Source organism: Chanodichthys erythropterus, chromosome 11 (genome assembly GCF_024489055.1).
Source record: "Chanodichthys erythropterus isolate Z2021 chromosome 11, ASM2448905v1, whole genome shotgun sequence".
NCBI classification, from domain to species: domain Eukaryota; kingdom Metazoa; phylum Chordata; class Actinopteri; order Cypriniformes; family Xenocyprididae; genus Chanodichthys; species Chanodichthys erythropterus.
Window position 1 is genome coordinate 29,392,791 of NC_090231.1, and position 23,532 is coordinate 29,416,322.

The 23,532-nt window shown below is 36.8% G+C and overlaps 1 protein-coding gene across 9 annotated transcripts in view; it reads right to left on the reverse strand.

Moving 5' to 3' along the window:
- Positions 1-10,984: 10,984 nt before the first annotated feature.
- Positions 10,985-23,532, reverse strand: part of chd9 (chromodomain helicase DNA binding protein 9) — an 83,598-nt gene continuing 71,050 nt past the window's right edge. For 8 of the 9 annotated variants that reach the window (XM_067402292.1, XM_067402291.1, XM_067402288.1 and 5 more), the window contains 11 exons: positions 23,143-23,395; positions 21,999-22,204; positions 21,009-21,884; positions 19,083-19,243; positions 18,604-18,834; positions 16,582-16,756; positions 16,352-16,491; positions 16,034-16,255; positions 15,658-15,795; positions 15,461-15,565; positions 10,985-14,516 (listed from right to left, as the gene is read on the reverse strand). In XM_067402292.1, coding sequence (XP_067258393.1) covers positions 13,623-14,516; positions 15,461-15,565; positions 15,658-15,795; positions 16,034-16,255; positions 16,352-16,491; positions 16,582-16,756; positions 18,604-18,834; positions 19,083-19,243; positions 21,009-21,884; positions 21,999-22,204; positions 23,143-23,395 — 3,401 coding nt within the window. In that variant the 3' untranslated portion in view covers positions 10,985-13,622. The remainder of the gene's footprint in view (positions 14,517-15,460; positions 15,566-15,657; positions 15,796-16,033; positions 16,256-16,351; positions 16,492-16,581; positions 16,757-18,603; positions 18,835-19,082; positions 19,244-21,008; positions 21,885-21,998; positions 22,205-23,142; positions 23,396-23,532) is intronic. The other variant, XM_067402293.1, reaches the window with a different exon arrangement.

Genomic DNA, 23,532 nt, shown 5'->3' on the forward strand with positions numbered 1-23,532 from the left:
CTGCTGCTTCAGTCTTATGACTCAACAATATAAAAGTGATTGTTGTGAAACACTATTGCAATTTGTTCAAGGGTCAAGAGCCCAACTAAAACAAACCCTGACCACCATGATGGTGGCATAATATATATATATATATATATATATATATATATATATATATATATATATATATATATATATATATATATATATATATATATTTTTCCTCACTTTATTTACATTTTTACATATTAACAAAATATAACATATAATTACAAAACATATATATATATATATATATATCCTCCATATATATATTTTGTTAATAAAAGGATCCATACAACAAATAACAAAAAAAATAAAATAAAAATAATAATAATAATAATAATACTAGAGAAAACAACAACAACAACAACAATATAATAATAAAAATAATAACAACAACAACAATAATAACAACAAGGTGGCATAATATTTTGACCAATAAAACACCAAAATCTAAATCTGTTAATTCTCAATAAGAACTTCTGTAGACGTGTGACAGAAATATGTCAAAAGTCAATCTGGTTAGTAATAAGTGAATCAGATCTTTTAATCAGATCTTGGGAGATTTAATGTCTTTTATCTTCAGTTGATTTCATCTAAGGCTGTGACTGAAGTCAGTTGTAGTTCTTGTGTTTCTCTTTTCGACAGTGATTCTGCTTGTTAACAGCAGGTGTTCATCATTAATGTTCAATCATTGCTTAATTAATTGCTTAATTGTCTCATTAACTTTAACTTTGCTTCAGTGATTAACAGCAGTTTTTTATTTATTAGTTTTTTATTATAATTTTACATATCTTTCTTATTTGACATGCAATAACTCATGAAGGAATTTTTTTTTTTTCTTAAGTTCTCCTACATCTGCATCAAATTTTGTGGCGATAGCATAAAGCAATTGGGAGCATCCACTGTACATAATGATGTGCCATGTTCTGCTGTCTGTGCATATTTCATGAAGTTATAAGCGAAAAACTTTATGTGAAAGCTACATTTGATTTTAGTATGTGTTGTAACTCTGTGAGGAATATCTCGTTATCATTGCATTGGATTATGTTATCTGATAATCTGCTGTAAATAATAATATGCCATTTTCCACAATCGGAGCATGTTTCATGAAGTTACAAGTGAAAACGTGACATAAATGCCATATGTTATTTACACGTACAAAACTCACTCATGTTTAGTCAAAGCCTAAAACAATTATGCTTGTTGTATTCTATTATCAGCAAATAACTCAGCACTACTTAGTAGTTAATCAGATTGGCTACATTCATTGTAAAGTTCAAACTCTTAGCTTTACACCCATTTTGTGTTGATTAAGGCAGTAGTTTTGAAAAATATGATTTTTTTTTTTCGCAGCTAGGTGGCGTCTTCGGGCGGTACACTCCGGTTTAGAGCAGTCGTTAAGTGTTGATCAAAATGGTTAGATGCATTAAAAACTGAGTTTATAAGATTTAAATTATACCTATTTTGTGTTATTTCTATCAGTGGTTGATTAGTAATTTGATTATTATTTTTTTCATGGGGGGTGGTATATAGGGTTAATAACAGCGATCTCTACATCAGTAATGTTGAAATTGATGCGGCCCCCCCTGGAGCTGTGAGCCCGAAGAATCAGGGCCACCTTTTCACCCCATTACTGATTGCACACGCACGCACACACACGCACGCACACACACACACACATACACACACACGCACACACACACCCTTTATGTGGGCTTCATCTCTTATCAAAATGTGGTATTTTACAGGATTCTCTTGTCCACATTTACAACAAGGGATAGATGATATTTTAAGGTCAGAGTGACATGGTGGCTGAATGAATGACATTTAGAATATGTTTTCCCATTTTTCTCAATTTTCACTGAAAAGACTTCTCCCTGCCTCAGCTCAAAAATAAATAAATAAATAAATAAATAAAAGAAGAAGAAGAAGAAAAAAAACCTCATCTGGGAGATGAATGGCTACACCTGCCAGGCAGGCATTTTATATACACACACCAGCAGCTTTCACATAATTACACTGCAGCTGCCAGAGAGCTGCTCTCACTCTCATTCACCTTGAGACAGAGCAGATCACACAGCACATGCTCCACATGTACAGTCAGCTCACACATGATGCACATACATGGAACCAGCTGCTTAGTTTCACTCACCTTGAGGCAAGACGCAGATCAATCACACACAACTAGCTCTATTGTAAATATATACTACGTATGTGCAGAATTATTATTATTAATGTATGTTGAACTTAACTTTACAGTATTAATGAGCAAAGTAAATGTATATACACTCAGTTGACACTTTATTATTGCACATTACAGCTTTAATTATTAATGTCACCAATTCAACATGGCATTGGAAATTAAGAGATTCTGCCGTTTAAATGCATCTCAAAGGTGCTGTTTTCTGTTGGACTGAAATCTGGTGACTGTTCAGGCTATTTGAGTACACCAAACTCATTGTGTTGTTGTTATGTAACAAGCTTGAAATTATGTGTGCATTGTGATAGGATGAGTTGTCCTGATGGAAGTGACCATTTGAGGATAACTGTGTGGAAAATGGATGCACATGGAAGCAGCAGTACTGGCATGGCTGTGACTTTGAATAAATAAAATATCAAGAAAATATTATAGCACCTCCACCAATCTGAATAGAGTGCTGCAGGAAAGACATTTTTGTTGTTGTTGTTGGCCAAAACCTGAAAACAAGTTGTCCTAAAGCCAATTTTTGATTAAATGCCTGAAATAATGGTTAACAGAAACTCAAAATTTTCAGTGTATTCCATGATATAAAAAACATCAATAATACTCCCTTGTGATTTTTTTAAAGCTTTTACTTGTCTTGAATAAGGCGGTTGCAAACAAATGGCTAAATGGGACTACAGAGGTTTTCAGGGACAATAAATGTCATCACACCGAACAGGAAAACTCATCTACTCACTAGTCTGCTTTTATAGCCTCATTGGGTTTATAATCAAAACTCAAACTTTCAGGGGATTTTTTTTTTTTTTTTTTTTTTTTAATACAGACTGAAAGAGTTGTTGGTGGTGACACTGAAGTCATGCAAATGTGGTTTGTATAGCCTACGTTTAGCTTTTTACTTCTGGAGATTGTATCTAGGCTTCAAAATTCATATGTTTTAATTTGTGAAGATTATCATGATGAACAAAACTTGTAAGAATCATAAACTTTTGTTGGTCACAGAGCTTATTTTCTGCAATAATCTAAAAGCAAAAGTTTTTGAGTTTTTGTCAAGAATACCAGGGTATTTTTAAAAAGATGGTTCTCTAAAGGTTCTTTACATGTAGTAGCAGTTCTACTTAGAACCATATAGTCCTGAAGAACCCTTTTATGCTGAAATGGCTCTTTGTTTTAGAGCTTAGGGTTCTTTGTTCCCGCCTTTTTCTTTTTCAAATCTGTAACTGTCAAAGCCACATAATTATTGATTTTCTGGAGCTCAGCTCCACAGATTGTCCACACTCGCAACAGGTAAATGATTTCATTCTTAAAATATCTATACATTTCAACTTTAATATTGTAACTGTAACCAGCTCTGTTCAGGTAAGGATATTTCTTTCCTCTTCTCTACTAAGTAACAGAGATATTGAACTTGTGATTCATATTGTTAGATTTTTCTTTAGTTATTACTTAGGTTTATGCATACCCAGTCCAAATAACAAAACAAAAGGAAAAAGTTATATAAAATCATGGGCTAGCTTTAATGTTTTTGTTTGTTTGTTTGTTTGTTTGTTTGTTTGTTTGTTTGTTTGTTTGTTTGTTTGTTTTAAACACTGTGAAGGGCTCACATACTGTCTGTTTTTGCTGCTTTTGGCTTTGTGTTTTACTTCCTTATGTATTTTTTCGTATTTATTGTTAATTGTCATTTATTAGTTAATAATGGTTGTTGGAGCACTGTCGTTTTTGCTACAATTTCACATAAAGTAGTAAAAGTACCTAACTGACATAACATGCTGTTTTTTGTTTGTTTGTTTGTTTGTTTGTTTATTATTTTATTTTTTATGTAACACCATAGAGGCTACAATATATTTTAATCACATAGGGGTAAAAAAAACATGTTAATAATATGAATAATACTAATATGAATAGTATAAATATACTAATATTGATGAAAATAAACTATTTTTAAAATGGTTATTTATGACACCATTAAAGGTGCCCTAGAATTAAAAATTGATTTTATCTTGGCATAGTTGAATAACAAGAGTTCAGTACATGGAAATGACATACATTGAGTTTCAAACTCCATTGTTTCCTCCTTCTTATATAAATCTCATTTGTTTAAAAGACGAAGAACAGGCGAATCTCAACATAACACTGACTGTTACGTAACAGTCGGGGTGTACGCCCCAATATTTGCATATGCCAGCCCATGTTCCCAACATTATGAAAGGCATTACACAAGGGCAGCCAGTAACCTTTGGATCTGCACAGCTGAATCATCAGACCAGGTAAGCAAGCAATGACAACAGCAAAAAATGGCAGATGGAGCGATAATAACTGACATGATCCATGATATCATGATATTTTTAGTGATATTTGTGAATTGTCTTTCTAAATGTTTCATTAGCATGTTGCTAATGTAGGCTACTGTTGGTTAAAGTTACCATCATTTATTACTGTATTCACGGAGGCAAGAGAGCTGTCGCTATTTTCAATTTTTAAACACTTGCAGTCTGCATAATTCATAAACACATCTTCATTCTTTATAAATCTCTCCAACAGTGTGTAATGTTAGCGTTAGCCACGTAGCACTATCAAACTCATTCAGAATCAAATGTAAACATCCAAATAAATACCATACTCACATGACCCATGCAGCATACATGATGAACATCTTGTAAAGATCCATTTGAAGGTTATATTAGCTGTGTGAACTTTGTAATGTACTGTATTATAGAGTCACTAGCTCTATGGGCAGGGAGCACGAGATTTAAAGGGCCAGCAGCCCCTGAATCGGTGCATAGTTAATGATGCCCCAAAATAGGCAGTTAAAAAAAAATGTTTTTAAAAAAATCTATGGGGTATTTTGAGCTGAAACTTCACAGACACATTCAGGGGACACCTTAGACTTATATTACATCTTGTAAAAAAACGTTCGATGGCACCTTTAAGGTCCTATATAGCACTTTCAAAGATTCTATCTAACAGTCCACTGTTACCACAAGGAAGGGTAAATTTATGAATTCATGTCTGCATAAAGTTTTGACATTCGCAATTAAGATTTGTCTGACAGACCAGGTGGCATTTTCGTATCTTTACTGTCCAGTATTGGTGAGTCTGGTCAATTTCCTCACGCCTTTCTCGCTAACAAGGGATCTTTTCTTACAGAACAGTGATGGTTTTGGTTTTGGAAACTATTTTAATAATTCTAATTACTTTTGTTTGTGAAAATCCTGTCTGGAGTGTCTGAGAGTGTCTCACATTTCTTCCTCATTCTCATGTTTAGTTTAAACAGCAAGTGAATCTCCTGCCCATCTGTATTCAAGCTCTGCATGCTATTATTAGCCTACTATTTAGAGCTGTTAGATATTTGTATCAACAAGCAGATGTACTGAACTAGTCTATCTAACCAAGTGGCTACTGAGTGTGTTCATCTGAAAAAGAAGAAGAATCCTGCCAGTGAAAGAGAGAATAACATCTCTAACCTCCCAAAATATCCCAGTGTCCTTTTTCCTCTTCATACCAAACACCATCTTGCTTTATTAAACTGTGATAAAACGTGATATGTGAGGAAAATGGATTTCATTTTTCAGACGTGTAAATTGAATCATCTCAGATCCAGATGTTGATCACACTGCATACAAAATTACCCAGTGAAGCGATATTTCTCCAACCAGTTGTCTGTGACAACAATTAAATTAAATTGTTGTCAATCAATGGCTGCACTAGACTACACTCCCACAGAGGGACATTGCATTAACATAAATGGATCATTTGGTTTCATGTAACCACAGAGTTAATGGGTATTTTAAGCATTCATATTAATTAACTGATCAAGAGAAGATACCGGCTCTCTGCAGGTGTGTTTGCTCTCATCGATACTGAGAGAAAGCGGCAGGAGAATTACTGTAAGTCCTTCTTTTCATGCATCATCTGAAATTAAAAAGCTATTAAGCGCTACATTTTCTTTAAAAAAGCTTATCATTAAATTTTTCAAACATTTTATTCATTCACAGTTTCCATTTGTGTAATAATAATATTTTGCAGCAATTTCCTGCTGTCTTTCTGATGAGAGTGTGAAACTGGGCTTTATAGAATAGCTTTTCTGTGAGCTCAACCCACTCTGTGTTAATAATCCTAAAACATACATTTCACATTGAATGCTCTCAGCAAGGGGTGCACTCTGCAGAAAAGGCTGATTGCATTAAAGAGTACTTTTGCCCCCTAGTGGTGGTAATCTGTATGAGCGTCAGGTCAAGTTTTGCCTACAACGTTGGATCAGAATGTGAGAGTAAAACCTGAAATCACATAGCCTGCACTGTGAGAAGAGGCCAACAGTCCTCAACAGGAAAACATATACAGTAGTAGTACATATACACTACTAAATAATGTATTAATGAACATCTAAAATGTGAGGGTTTGGTTTAGTGGTAGTAACTGATTACATGTAATCTGGACGCAATCAGATTCAGGTACTTGTGATTAGATTATATTACATTTCAAAATACTCATAATCAGACTACAGTTTATACAGATTACATTATTACATGTATTCTCACAATGGCAGTAAATTATTCACAATTCACTGATTTTATCTTTAAAATTTTCATTTTCTAAAAAAAGCCTACCGCTTATATACATTCAGAAGGTCTTCCAGATTTGTGAAACTGCAGAAATGTGCCTATTACTGAAAACTCAGAACCACACAGCATTTGATCACTGGGTTTACAGAAATAATGTGAGTGATTTCTCAACATTGCAGTCATCTCCTGAGGAACACATTAATTATTATTTGAATGATCACTCAGTGAGCCATTTAACCATGTATTACTGTCTTTGGAAGGCTTTTGTCTTTCAAACACATTAAAATGAACATTTGTCATTTCAGGAATACCCACAACTTTTTTTTTTTGTTTTTTTTTTTGTCAGCTGAACCTCTTTTACCTAATATATACTTGAAGTACCCCCTGAGATTTCAAATTAATAAGTTCAATAAGGTCAATAATAAAATTGTGTATGTGTGTGTGTGTTTTACTTTTGTTTTTATTTTTAATATTATTTATTTTAATTGTACACTTTTATGATTTAATTAACAGCTTTTCATGAAACTCATGAACCCACAGCAGTTCTATCATGAATCCCAGTCTAGGAAACTCTGACATAATGTAATATTTAATGCACTTGATAACAAAGAATAAAATATATTTTATTTTTCTTTGAATGTTTGTCAATATGGTACAAGATTATCCGATTCAAATCAATGTGATAAACAAGTTAGGTCAAAAGTAATCTAAAAAGTCAAAATATTCCTTAAATCTGTAGTATATTGGATTATGTTTCTAACTACAAATTGTTGTCATGTAATTTGGAATCAGTAACCGACTACAATTTGTAATTAATCTACAGAACTTGTGATAAAAAAATATCATAAACTCAGTATAAAAACAATATCTATCAATAGAAGTTCCCAGAAAACTCTTTTAAACCACTTTGTAAAGTAGCCTGTTTTAGCTGTTTTAGGCTTATATAACACAATTGGTCGTCTTTATCATTCTTTATTATTTATTCAAATTCATCTTTGATTTATTCCTTTTTGTTTAAATTTGACTTTTCATTGTTTTTTTTATTTGACTAGTAAATTTGTTATTTTATGTAATTTTGTGGTCTCATGCTGCAAACAAATGTTCAGGTTTTGTCAAATTTGTCAGCATTACATAGATTTAAATTTTAAATGGAGAGAGAGGGGCATCTGGTGGTCTTTGAGGATATTACAGGTCAATCCCAGTGCTCTAGTTTTTTTTTACCTTTGCCACTTTACCAAACATTTTAATCATGCTAGGAACAAAATATATACAGAATGAAGGGATCGAAGTATGTATAATAGACAGAGGTGACATGATGAGATGAGAACATATATGTAGAGATCAGAGACATCATATAAGTAACAGGCTGGTGTAGATCTCATCACACTCTCCTTAGCCGATCACAGCTGGACTGGTAATAAACTGCAACTGCAACAGATAAGTCAAGTTTGTGTGGCGTAAGTGGCTATGTCAAGTGTATGATACACTCTTAAAAAAAAAAAAAGGTTCTTTATTGATATTGATGGTTCCATGAAGAACATTTGTCATCCATGAAACCTTTTATTTGAGCATAAAATGTTATAGTGGAAAAAAGTTCTTTAGATTATTACAGAAAAAAAGGGGGTTCTTTTAAGAACTGTTCACTAAAATGTACTTTGGGTCACCAAAAACGGTTCTTTTATGGCATCGTTTTGAAAGACCCATTTGGAATCTTTATTTTTAAAAGAGTCTATCAACAGTTCCGGATGCAGGTCTCTCACTAGAGCAGATAAATAAACTAATATGCAGCTTCATAATATGAGATGATAGGAAATAGTTTCCTGACATGTCAAAACCTACATTTGTGAATCTTACCATTGGAGCTTGAGGAAGGTAGCCAGCAAATTAAGACATTATCAGTCTTCTGTCTCAACTTCATTATTCTCTGTGTGTGAGATTTCATTGACACTGTCCTCTTCTTCTTTGTCTGATGAGTTGGCTGATTCTGGTCTCTCTTTAGGTTTTTTGGATGAATCCACAACCTCGGTATCTTTACTTGAGTTGCACCCCATAGTACAATCCAGATAATCCGTATCAAATATGTTGATGCTAAAAGACAACAATAAACTGTAGCAAAATATCTCACTATTAGCAGATGTTGTACAAAGACAGTGATGTGCTCTTTAGAAGTGCATCCTATATAATCTCTACCTAAGTACATCTCTTGTAACACTGTTGTAGAAGTCAGGGCTCTGATTTCTATGACAACACAGTGAACTTCCTGTTGGCACTGGCGCAGGTACTGCGAACATACTTCAGCACGGACATAATTAGCGTGGGTTTTGTTGATTTAGATTCCCACAGACTTTGTGTTTCACCTGCCAGGCAACGCGAGTTGACATTTAACCTGATGGCGTGTGAAGACATGGTTACTGATAAACAGATCAAGGCTGGTCGTCATTAGTAACAAATAACAGGTTGAATAAGCAGGAAAAGGCCTCTTTCATTAATCTCTGTCCACTGGGTAAGATAATTATCTACACGGAATATGACAACACTGACCCGCTGATTCATTTTACAGGTGTTGTAGCACTTCTTGTCAAATTGTTTGTGATTCACTGATCACTATTTCATGTTGAGATATCCTAGAGCAGGGGTGTCCAACACTGTCCTGCAGAGTTTAGCTCCAACTTGCCTCAAACACCTGCCTGGAAGTTTCTAGTATGCATAAGTCCTAGATGAGCTGGTTCAGGTGTGATCAAATGGTTTACAGGACACCCTTTCCCTATAGAGAAATGGATATATGCTGTGTTTAACTTCACTTTTAGACATCAACTTGCAAACTTTCCTAAGCTCAAGCCATTTTGAAGTGCGTTCAACTTCGTCAAGAGTACAAAGGAAGTTTAGGCCTATTTGGACAGAGGGATTTTGACTGCTCCAATTAAACAGCTAATCTAGAGCTCCCTACCTTCCTAGATCGTGAATCAGTATATTGTGTGAATGAATGTGGCTGACTCCCTGATCAGTGCCTTGACTACTGAACAAGGGAGCTGATTGAGACACACACAAGGTCTTGATAGGCATACTAGAGACTGTCAGGCAGGTGTATTGAGGCAAGTTGGAGCTAAACTCTGTAGGACAGTGGCCCTCCTGTGGAAACCACTGGCTTAGGGCATTCCATTTAAACACATTGCAAGGGTTCTGCCAGTAGTGGGCAATGTAATCAATGACATATATCCAAGTGAACGAGATGAGGAAAGTTAGTGAGGAAAGGGCATAAAAAATTGGATTTAATTGCAGCCCTGGTCTAGATAGACTCATGAGATTTACTCCTCTGTTATCTACTGTTTTTAAATGATTTATACCAAGGACCTACAAATATGATAACCTTCCTAAAATATAAACAGCTCTATATACATGTATAATACCCTTTAAAAGTTTGGGGTCAGTTTTTTTTTTTTTTTAAAGATTTTTTTTATACATATATACGACAATAATGCATTTAACTCAAAAGTGACACTAAAACTATAAAACTCTTTCTACCCATTATCAGAGTAATGTAAAGTTTCTTAATATAAAATTTGCATACTTTGATTAAAAGTCACAAACATTAAAAAAAAAAAAAAGAATTCTCATTCATCTGTTCTCAATTACTAGTAAAATGTTGGTGAAAGTATTACAGTACATCTAGTCAGTTGACATAGGCCTATTACTTTCAATCTTCTGTTACATTTCTGAATAGGATGAGTTGGATGTTTTACAAGAAGCCCTTCAACTATCATTATATACATTTATTAGAGTTACACTTTATTTTAAGGTGTCCTTGTTTCGGTGTAATTATACATTTAAGTACTGAGTAATATTAATTAACATGTACTTACTATAGGGTTACCGTTAGATAAGGGTTAGTTGCATGTGAATATGCATTTATAGTCATTACTATAGTAACTACATTAAAATTGTTTTACCATTATTAGTTTTACCATTATTAGTCCATTACTTCAAACACACGATTATATCAGTCACATTCTGTGTTGTTGTTCCTAACAAGCGTCTTTTAATACAATTAATTTACTTGGCATTTGTGCTCTGTGCTGTCATAAATTCAACAACATGTTAAGGTAGTTGACGTCATTTAAATTACAACCGCAATCAAACAGCCCACTTTCATCACAGGTTAATAAAAACATTTTTAGATGTTTTGATTTTAGACAGTTTTTGATTTTAATAACTGGTGCTTCAGCTCAAAACAAACAAATACATTTGACAAATTTCACATGAGACAAGATTTTTCTGTAGAGTCAGAATATGTTTAATAAAAATAATTAAACCTCAATTTCTTCTATAGAACTTCATAGAAAGTAATTCAATAAATTACAAACTTTTTAAGACATGTATCCTGCACTACAAGAAGCATTAATTGACTACACAGGCCACAACTTGCAAGTATTGCAACTGTCCAAAAGAAAGAAAAAAAAAAAAAAGAGGGGCTTTAAATTTCAAAACATTGAAAATATGAAAAAAAAAAAAAATAAGCCATGAAAACAAATGAGTCAGTTTGTCAATTCAATCATTCACATAATTGAAAACAAACGTTTATTTGCAGTAGTGTATTTCTATTTCATTTGCTGTTGCATGGTGGATGTCATTGTCTTTGTGCCACAACGGCAAGTCTTGCCCTGATTCTGGTCAGTAGTCCAGTGGTTCATAATGCAACACATGAAATACAACCAAAATATTGAATTAATGTACACATGGGAAAAAAAAAAAAAGAAAAAAAAGAAAAAAAAAAAGAAAGAAAACCCAACGTAAATGTCCAATTCTCAGTAAACCCGCAATTCTTCTCAGAACATTATTCAGTTAAATGAGATGCTAACGCTGCAGATGTCATAATAAGAGGAACTATATAGGTTTCATGTGCGGTTTTGGGAAGAAGTGGAAAGCAGCAATACCTGTACACAGTTTCAATTAAGTGCGTGGCTCGGCACGAACTAACTGGAAAGAGGAAGATCTGATGCCACAGTGGAGAGGAGACGGCATTCAGAACATCTAATGAGGCAAAATCACACCGAGAGAGATAAAAGTGAGGGCATCTGTGTGAAACCATGATGAATGTAGTCATACATGCTTGGAAAGACCCATTAATATTACTGTGTTCACTAGTGAGACAGGCAAAGAGTTGCATTGTGCAGTGCATCCCGAAGAAATTTGCATCACAAATGGAAAACTTCAGTAGCCAAACCTGAATATGAACAAAGGTGACGCAGCAGAGACTCGCATGAATCAAATGAGCCTAACAGTCTAGAACAAGCGCACATCAGCACATGTAACAGAAAACAAATCGCATACATGTCCTGATTCGAAACGCCAATGAGGTTCGTCGTGTTGGCCGAGGTGCTCGACTGCAATGAATCGTTCTATGAGGGACAGACACTGAAGTATGGCATAAGGACACTTCTAGATCAGTCATTTACATCTAACAGCAGCAAGGCGACTATGTGGATCTGCAAAACAGAGAACGTAGTTTATTAGACTAAAGGAACGTGTGAATTTGACCTGTAGAACATATTTAACCCTCCTATCAAATCCAGGACTTCACGTGCCTGATAAGGTAACTGAAATACTACTGCAAATACTTTCATTTCTCTCAATACTTTTACACGGATTACAAACATGGGTGATTTAGCATGTGATGAACTAATGTGACAATACTGTAGCAGTCTGTGGAAAAGAGAGGGTATGCGCACTGCTGTCTGTCGGGAGAAGGTTTGCATGTGAGGCCGACAGGACCTTGGACACATAGATTTTCATGCAAATTGAGGCAACAGTGTTCATAAGCATAGAACACCACACATACACACACACACACACACACAGTGCTGTCTGAACGCTAAAACAAATGGATGAATATACGGATGTAAAGAAAGTGGTCTGATATTTGTTGGAAGCATGTGCACGCACACCGATTTCGAGCAGTGAGGAATGTGTCCCTAAAAGAATGTCTGATACACTGTAGACATCACCGTACAGCGTGTTGGCAAGATGGATTTCCTGCAGCCATGTGTTATGTACAAAACTCAAATCTTTGGGTAAAAATAGCTGTATGAAGAGAATTTAAAAAGTTGAAGGAAAGAAGGAAGAAAGCAAAACAGGAAGGAACGACAGACCATGAGCAGGAGGCAGAGAGTCCACGACAGTAAACGGGTGAACGAATCACAAGAGGAGTGAATGAACAAGAACGTGTATGATGAATGAATGAAAAAACAAACATATGCAGGGTCTCTACAGCTTCAGTGACATTCATAAGCTGCCTGTGTGTTATTGCTGTGGATCTGTAGGTATGCTCTGTGAAGTCTATGTGTTCAGGATCCTGCTCAAGTATTTACAAATGAAACCCAAACAGTCAATGTGTTTTTTCTCCCAAAAGAAAATATATTAATTATACAGCTCTGCAATGAGCAACAGTGTCCTCATTTCTTTAATAAAATTAAATCCCGACATAACTATAACAATAATGCCTTTTTAGTTTTTGCTTCTTGTCTGTTGCAATTGTACATCATGGTGTAATACAATTTCACAAAGTTTTTTTTTTTTCTTTTTTTTTCTCGACATGCAAAACGTCTCTTCGAAACGACATTGTACCTAAACAAACACTGAAATCTCATTTCAGTTTCTCTAGGATCTCCATTTTCCATTTTTTCCTCTTCGTTACACAACACTTTAGTTATTATATTTACATGGAAACAAAAAACATGATGTAGTAAATGCAGGATAATTCCTATATGCGTGTATATGTATAGATTTCTAAGAGATGTATATAAATATATAATATTTATTTATACATGTATAAAGACTCAGTCTTCGTCGCTGGAATCGGAATCCTCGGATGACGAGGAGGAGCTGTCGGACTCGGAGGAAGACGACTCCGCCTTCGCCGAGCCTTCTGGACCACTGGTATCCTTCTTTTCGTCGGGCTCCTCCCCCTCATCGCTGTCTTTGTCCTCCGAGCGGCCGGGCTGCTGGGCCGTGGCTTCAGAGGCAGCAGGTTGCAGCGGTGGGGTTGGCTGAGTGTTTGCAGCTTGCGGCTGGTTGGCCACAGGCAGGTTAAGGCCTGGAGTAAGAAGCATCCCTGGGTAGAGCATACTAGAGAGGAGAAGGGGGTTGAGGGCCAGTGAGTGGCCTGAAGCAGAAGCACTTGTTTGATTTGAGTTGGTGGCCGTCGAGGTGGTGGCTTTGGAGCTTTGACCCTCTGTCCTTTCTGATTTGCCATCCGGAATCAAAGTCTGAGCCGACGCTTTGTGCGTGGCGGAGTCTCCGCCGTTCTTCTTTTTTCCGTCCTCGTCGCCTGTCAAAGCTCCACCCGCCGCTTCCTGCGAGGGCTTTCCGAGGAGACCGCTCATCCCGAGGAGGTTCGGCAGGCCGGTCATTCCGGACAGCATCATTGGAAACATGGCGGCCATGTTGGTGGGGTCATGAGGCAGTCCCATTAGGCCAGTGGTGAGTTGGAGAGACTGGAGACTCTGGAGGTTGTGCTGAAGAGCTTGAAGACTAGGCAGGTCCAGCCCAGCGAGGAGGCCGTTGGATAGGAGTGGGTTGAGCCCCAGGGCGGCGTTGGCACTGGCACTGGCACTGGCCACAGTGGCTGCTTTGGCCAGAGCGTTTTTGGGGCGTCGACCTCGCCGGCTCACCTCTTCGGGAACGATGGGGCCAGTCAGGATGCGGTCGAACATACTTTCAGGAAGGTAGCCCTGAAAACACAAATGCATCAGTTATATAACTAAGTAAAAAAACTTCCATAGTTTTACAGTAGGTAATATATTGAGTTGATTTCCTTTAGGCTTATGTAAAATCATAAATCACATTTCTTTTGGGGCTGTCACAATTTCAGAATTTTAACGCTATTTCTGTGATATCTAGGGGGAGGGGCTATCAGTCAAATTAAACTTTATTTTGTGTTTTTTTTTTCTCTCTATTTGCCAATGAATCACACTCAAAATATGAGTAGACAGGTTGTTTGTTGAACTGTTGATCGGCACTTCCTGCAGACTGTGGTGTCTAACAACTTTTTTTTTTTTCTTTTCTTACAAAATCCAAAAAATCCTACACTTTTCCCCAACTTTTTTTTTTTTTTTTTTTTTTTAGGTGCAGGCCAATGTTGCTACTCTAACATGATTTTGTGCAGCAGCAGTAGCTGCACACTGTGTGGTTATTGTGTTTCCATTTTATGACGGGTGGCCAGCGTTAAAATGTTTACTGTTTTACTGTTCTGCAAATTTTCAGGGGAGAATCCAGCCACTTCAATAGCAATTCATGCAATCATGAATTTTGAGTGAGGGTGAAATATTTGCATCAGGTTGAAGTTGGTCAAGCAAATTCACCACGTTGACCCACAGAAAGCTGCTTGGTTTTGAGGAACTGTGCTTCATATACTACACAATTGACAATGGACCTTTTGTGATGCACCTTTAATGTGCAATACCGCCACCTACTATGTTGGAGCGTCAACCAGATAAGTTCCTGGTCCTGGATTTTTCACGATATTATAGCTTATGTAGTACTAACCCGAGATAAATATATATTTTAAATGTTTTAAAGTATTATTGTTAACGCCAAAACCAGTATATTGCGACAATCCTAATTTCTGTAAATGCTCTGTGAATTTGTAATGGAAAATGTTTCTCTTTTTACTCACAGACTGTTTAACAACGTCAGCCCACTCTGGTGGGATGCCATACTCTGGATTCTCTTGCAGAAACCGGCTTAAATCTTTCAGAGGAGGTGCAAACGCACCACCAATCTGGAACAAAGAAAGAGGAAACAAGTAGTACAATCAACACCCAGTACAGCAAAGAAATGTGCCCAAAAAGTCTATAACCATCATACACTCACCTTGCGAGCATTTCGCCTGTTGATAATCTGTACTCGCTCTTCTCCAGTCAGGCTGTTGATGTCAATTTTATTGGGGTTTCTGCAGCGATGTCTCTTCTGTTTTGGTCTGCCGTCTTGAAACTGCAGCTTGGTTGTACTCTGCAAAAGAAGTTATGATCAAAAACTTAAAATACATGCATATTCTCACAGACATTTTTTGTTGTTGTTTTTTTTTTTTTTTACATCTGAAAGGATAACTTGATTTTAACATCAAGAGAGATGATGGCATTTGTATTGTTTGAGAAATTAGGATTACTGTTAAAAAGATTATCATTTTATGACACATTTATTAAATGATTTAAAAAATCCAGAGAATAATCAAGAATCTGATATTTACAGGGATAAAGGCTCCCACATCTGCCACGAAGCCCGGGTGCTCCTTCAGCCACTGGTCAAGATCTTTCCGTTTCGGAGCATCCTCTCCAGCTAGTCGCGTCCCATCTTTGAGGCTGATGACGGGAACGCGGCTCTCCGTATCGGTGGTATTGGGCCCCTGAGGTGTGCTCAGACCAGGGGGAGCGGATGTACCTGCGACGCCACCACTCCAGCCAGCAGGAGTCTGCAAAAGTAGGTGGTGCCTTATTGATACTGAATTATAAGAAGAAAATAATAAGAAATAAGATAAATAAGAAAAAAGGTCATAAGCAAGTCAAACCTGCTCTGGCATCACAGGAGGCCTGTTTCTGTTCATGAACAGCAAGTCCATCCCCTCCACATTCTTCCGCCGTCCTCTCCTCTTCTTCACTATGGGCTGTCCATCCACCACTCCATTCAGTCGCATTTGCTCTGGCAGTACTATAATACCACAAAGAACATGCATTTTTAGTGTCATCCAGTGTTGTACATTGTGTACAGTGTTTACAGTACAGTATGGTTATATGTTACCTTGTGGATAGCTGTTCAGTGTTTTGGTGTAGTCCGCTAGGCTGGTATCAGATGCATTCTGTAACTCTTGTAGCCGGGCTAAGTACTGCTGTTGGGCGAGAGGTCCCTCCTCACCCTCCAGGGGGCGCTTCAGAGGCAGGCCTTGCTTCTGGAAGGTCAGTTTAAGGCTGCCCTCCTGCAGGACAAAGGCCAAGGGTCAGAGGTTAAGGACACATTGCTAATAGGGCAGGGTCTTATGAAGCCTAAGATACTGGTATGAGACCAATGAAGGTCTACTGAATAAATAGTTTTTTGTTTTTTTCCACATAAAAACACTCATATGACAGGTTTTATAGAGAGAGGTAGTTTTAATCAATATATAATTGTCTCTAGTGGGTTAAGGCAAAACAGGAACATAGTAAAGTCAGAGGTGATGGATCACTAGAGGTGATGTGTGTAATTTAAGCTCACCAACACTGATTCTTTCTTTCTTTCTCTTTCTTTCTTTCTCTCTTTCTTTCTTTCTATGCCAGCTTCTATGGCTATGTTAATGGCGAGAAACAGGTTTAGTTATTCAAAAATAAAACTAAATAAGATGGGTTTTTTTCTAAAAACCTTAAAACTAAATTTGGATTTACTTGATTAAAAACCTTTTAAAAAGTATCAATAGAATAAAAACAAGTTCTGTAAAGGGGTAGAAGTAATACAGTCCAGTAAAATATGTTTAATGGACAGTGGATTTAGACTAGATGAACACTTTGGGTAGTTTTCTCCTGATGGTAAAAATGTATGTCTAAGTCTTGAGTGTCCTATCCAGCATTGTGTAAAAATGACTTGATCCCAGCAATTATTAAAAGGGATTACATGTTTTGTCCCAACATCCAGATTTACTTCACGTAATTTGCCGTTTAAGCGCTGGTCCCATTCCATTTATTTTTGGTGTATATATTTAAAGTTGGTTTCAGATCGTATAAAACATTTTACAGGTTCTGTAGATAATGCTTCTTTGATAGCATTGTCTGTTTGCTCATTACCAGAGATTCCTGAGTGGCCAGGTACCCAGCAGAAAATAATATTAAAATGCTGCAATTCAAGAGACAATTTAATTAAAATCTCCACAATTGTTGGGTGATCAAATTTTATAGATTCCAATGCTTCAAGGCTTGATTTTGAATCAGATATTATTAAAAAAATTCTGTTGTGAAGAAGTCTCAATGAATTTCAATGGCAATAATGGAGCGTTTGCCTCTGCAGATCTAATATATGAATAGATTAGATCAAAAATACAAAAAAAAAACAAAAAAAACAAAAACAAAACAGTAATATTATAAAATCTTTTTACAATTTATAATAACTTTTTTCAATTTTAATATATTTTATTTCCTGAATTATTTTTAGCATCATTACTCCAGTTTTCAGTGTCACATGATCCTTCAGAAATCATTCTAATATGCTGATTTGGTGCTCAATAATAATGATTATTATTAATGTTGAAAAGAGTTGTGCTGCTTAATATTTTTGTGGAAACTGTGATACACTTTTTCAGGATTCTTTAATGAATAGACAGCATTACAGCAGAACCCACACCATAGATGAATCATGCTGAATTAACAATGCCTAAATTGTTTTAACTTCTTGTAGTACTGATATAAATTTCCCTTTTGCAAGTTGTGCAGAAATTACACACTTCACCTTTAAAGCAAAGGACAGAGGCTAAGACTGACTATGTGCACTGGGTTTAGTTTAAATGAGCAAATGTTGCAGCTTCAGTGTAGCAGATTTGGGTCAATCCCAGTGAAAGTCAAAGGAATAAATACCATTGGTCTCCAGACAGATATAGAAAGCAAATTTCTGAGAACATAAAGTGAAAATGAAACCAAAGCTGCAAAATTTTTAAAGCAAAGTCAAATGAAAGGAAGAAAGAAACAAACAAATACTGGAGGAAAAGGGGGAAGACCAAACAATAAAAACAAACAAAACATGCCAAGCACTGCAATGACACTGCAGATCGGCATTTGTGGGGGAAAACGTAAAATAACATACGTTATTGATTTTGACTGAGAACTCCTTTTCTCTGTCTGCAACATGCTTCTTCACCTTTGAACCCTGAGGGGAAGCTGAGGGGTCTTCTGTTAGCGTAGTTGCGTTGTCCAGGAGTTTAGTGGTGTAGAAAGAAGTCACTGCATTGCCTTCATATGCACGACGAACCACTGGCCATTTCCCCTTCAACACTGCCTGACATATACTGTCCAACCGGTTTATCATGACACGGTCCTGCAATGAGAGGACAGTATTATTGCAAGGACATCACAAGTAAGAACTGTAGTATAAGGTTGAACTGTAAGATTACAGTGAGGTAGAGAAAAACATCATGTTCTAAAGCAGACTAATGTTTATATAGGTTTATCACTATTTAATTAATGAAATTATACTATTCTTAGAGTGGCAGAGCCAAAACTAAGATACAACACTGACAGAGTGAGACCAGAGAAGAGGAACTAATGTTGGTCTGGGCTGCTCACCTTTGGCCAGTAGGAGGCAGCAAGCATATAGCCTCCCTGGAAAGGGTGGGGAGGGTTAGAGATACCATTGGTCACATGACTGTCCTGCATGTCATCTTGTGTAGTGTTGAGTGAGGCAACGCTGTCTTCGTCAAAGCCTTTAACACCAGGTACTGCTGACGCTACCAGAATACAAACAGACCCATCAATGATATACAGGTCAAACACACTTTAAACATAAACCACACTACATACTGTATCCCACAATGCAATGCGCTCAAATTCCATTTGATGTGTTGTATACTATGCAGTACACTGGTACTCCATTTGCCCATTTTAACCCACAATGAATATATACATATTAAATTAAGATATAAGCACTTCTCTCTCTTATTGTAGTCCCTGGGCATGCTGCACTCTCCAAAAGACCTGATGAATGCTTTCAAAACTCATGAGCGTCAGAACTGGACATTATGCATAAGTGAGCTGACTGGACACCTAGATCTAGACCTCATCTCTAGAGCCTGAAACCTAATCACCGATTAAGCATAGCTGAACCTAAGACACGAAATGTGTTGTACATGGGCTGGACTAGTGTAGCACAACTCCAAGAAGCATTAAAGGGTTAGTTCACCCAAAAAAAAAAAAAAAAAAAATGTAATTTATTACTTATCCTCATGTCGTTCTACACCCGTAAGACCTTTGTTCATCTTCGGAACATACACTACCGCTCAAAAGTTTGGGATCGGTAAGATTTTTAATGCTTTTAAAAGAAGTTTTGTCTGCTCACCCAGGGTGCATTTACTTAATTAAAAACACACTAAAAACAGTAATATTGTGAAATATTATTACAATTTAAAATGACTGTTTTCTATTTGAAAATATTTGAAAATGTAATTTATTCCTGTGATCAAAGCTGAATTTTCAGCATCATTACTCCAGTCTTCAGTGTCACATGATCCTTCAGAAATCATTCTAATATGTTGATTTGCTGCTCAAGAAACATTTATTGTTTACAATTGTACAAAATATGAGTACAATATATATATATATTTTTTTTTTTCAGGATTCTTTGATGAATAGAAAGTTCAAAAGAACAGTGTTTATCTGAAATCTAATCTTTTGTAACATTATAAATCACTTTTGATCGATTTAATGCATCCTTGCTGAATAAAAGTATTAATTTCTTTCATTTCTTTTCAAAAAAATAAAAATAAAAATTCTTACTGACCCCAAACTTTTGAACGGTAGTGTAAAATGTTACAAAAGCTTTGTGTTTTAGATAAATGCTGTTCTTTTGAACTTTCTATTCATCAAGGAATCCTGAAAAAAAAAGTACGCAACTGTTTTCAACATTGATAATAATCATAAATGTTTCTTGAGCAGCAAATCAGCATATTAGAATGATTTCTGAAGGATCATGTGACACTGAAGACTGGAGTAATGATGCTGAAAAATCAGCTTTGCCAACACGAGAATAAATGACTTTTTAATATTTGAAAAATATATTCAAATAGAAAACAGTTATTTTAAATTGTGATAATTTTTCACAATATCACTGTTTTTACTGTATTTTTAATTAAATAAATTAAGCCTTGATGAGCAGACAAAACTTCTTTTAAAAACATTAAAAATCTTACCGATCCCAAACTTTTGACCGGTAGTGTAAATTAAGATATTTTTGATGAAATCCGATGGCACAGTGAGGCCTGCATAGCCAGCAATGTCACTTAACCTCTCAAGATTCAGAAAGGTACTCAAAACATATTTAGTTCATATGAGTATAGTGGTTCTACCTTAATATTATAAAGCAATAAGAATACTTTTTGTGTGCCATTTTTTGGGTGAACTAACCCTTTAAACATGCTTTAGTTATCAGGACTGTTGAAGCAGTCCTATAGTTACTACAGAGGCCAGGATTCAACATAGGTTTTTTAGATAACTTACCGATCTTTGGTACCTCTTCACTGTCACTGTCTTCTGAAGATGATGATGATGATGATGATGAAGATGAGGAGCCCGAAGAACAGGAGGAAGACGATGATGAGGAACTGGATCCTGACCGTGATGAAGACGAGGATGAGGAAGAAGATCTTGATGAAGAACTCGACGAGGAGCTGGATGAGGAGCCGTCTGAGTCCGATTCTGATCCCGACCCCCTCCTGGCCTCCCTGCGGCTCCGCTTACTCAGCTTCTTTTGTTTTCGAGTTACTGAGTTCGGCGTGAGTGGTTTTGTTCTGGCTGCCACCATCCGACTCTCACTCTCTCCTGCTTTGTTGTCATCATCTTTCTCGTCCACTCCTGAAGGTGTGGGTGGTCTGATAGAGGGCACCTCCATCTTGGGCCCTTGCTCTACATTCTCTTCCTCTCCCTCTGACATCAGCTCCTCCTTCATTTCAGTTTGGTTTAAGAGTGGTGAAGCAGAAGCCTCTTTAGCCTGAATGTGCTGGAGGGGGGTCGGAATGTGACACTGTCCCAGCGAAAGCGTCTGATTCTGGGCTTGGGCTTGTGATACAGTTCCCTTGTTCTGGCTGTAGTTCCTCTGGGCCGCAATGAAGCAGAGCTCCGGGTCACGGAGGATGTGGTAGTCTGTTCGACTGACTCCGTGCTTGGCCGCCCCAAGAAGAAGATCTCGATCGTGGGATCCGGTTTCCCACCACACTGGAAGATCTGGTCCTGCCTGGCACAGTGCTAGACGCTCATAAAGCTGAGGGTGACGCAACACCTGTTCTCTTATCTTCCGCAGCAACTCCACACGGTATAAGGTACGGGACGCACGCTCCTCTGTGATCGGTTGAATAGCAAGAGAGGAGTCCACCATATCTGAGGGGAGAGAGGACACAAACTGATGATGAAAGAGTACAAGATAATACATTGGCAGAATGGCTGAAAATCAATGTGAGTGTGTGAGAATGTTTAGATGTTTGTGGCACTCACCTCCCTCTATGGCAGGTAGGCGGCAGACCCTCCTGCACATGGCAATAAAGGCACACAGGTACTTGTGTAGACTCTCGTCAGTTTTCTTGTGCAGTCGAGCCATGGCTCTGAACTTGGTCCAGTCAAAACGGCCCAAATCCGGATCAAACACTACCCCAAATGTCGAAACCACACGGTAGAAATCTGCCTCCTCCCTCCGCGTCCACCTATTGAGAAAAATGATAAATTCATTAAGTTATTGGCCCACAAAAAGAATTTTTTAGAAAATATAATAAATTTTACAAAGATGTTACAAATAAAGTTTCTTAAAAGGTATACCAAGTATTTTTGTTCTTTATATTTGTCTCTTTCTCATCTTTTTCAATGCAAATCATAGATTCAAGAAGTTTTGAGTTTTGAAATTTTGTTTATTAAGAGCCATCAACTTTATGTAAAATATAATTCTAGGCCACAATCTCAAGCAGGTTTACATCATTTTAAACTGATTTGTCAAGTGTTGTTCATTTCTGTTTTTAAAGCAGAAAAAATAACTTCTATATGCTTAAGTTGATTTAAGGTTGAAATACAATACACAACTTTCAAAATCTGAACTGATTTTAAAACATTAAGCATCATACATTTGCCGAATTTGTTAATGGTTACAGAAAAAAAAAAAAAAGAATAAAAAACATACACTATATCATACACTATATGACTGAGGATCACATACTACCAGACTTTCCAAACATGAACTCACACAGAAACATGCTCCTTATTGTTTTAATATGTTGTGCGGCTCCAGCAACATGTGTTCTAAAGCCTGCTTAAAATATCAAACATGTTTGATATCTTCTGACAGGATGGAATCAAAGTCTGAAGCAAGCAAACAAACAAAAACAAAAAAACCCACACACATCATACACTACATAATGTTCTGCAAACTGGCTCTGACTTAAGGCAACTATTCCACCAGACTGCAAATAGGGGGGTAAAAATCTGGGCAAAAGTTGTGTAGTGTATTCCAGCCTTAAGATAACTCACTATCACAATCTCTATTTTGTATTAATTTAATTGGTTGAAACACCGTTATGAAGTTTAATTAGTTGAATCAGAAAATGTTATGATATTAAGATGGTTTTTTTGAATGTTTACTAAAGCCTCTCACCGTTGTTGTCTTTCAATCTTAGCAGCAATTTTGGGATTGAGGGTGTCGCTGATCGTGGGAGGCAGGGGATAGAGGGCAGGGGTCATGGACTGCTGTGTCTTGTGGATCTGAAGTATCTGTCTGCTCTTGGTAAATCGCTGAGATGCAGTGATCAGACGCCGCAGCCGGGCCGTCAGCGTGGAAGGCGATGGCCAATACACCCCCGAACCAGCACCAAGAGACCCACCTCCACCATCTAATACAGACCCTCCTTCTGCATGAACACACAAACACACCACTGATGACTAACAATACCTTAAAGGTGCCCTAGAACCAGTTTTTACAAGATGTAATATAAGTCTAAGGTGTCCCATGAATGTGTCTGTGAAGTTTCAGCTCAAAATACCCCTT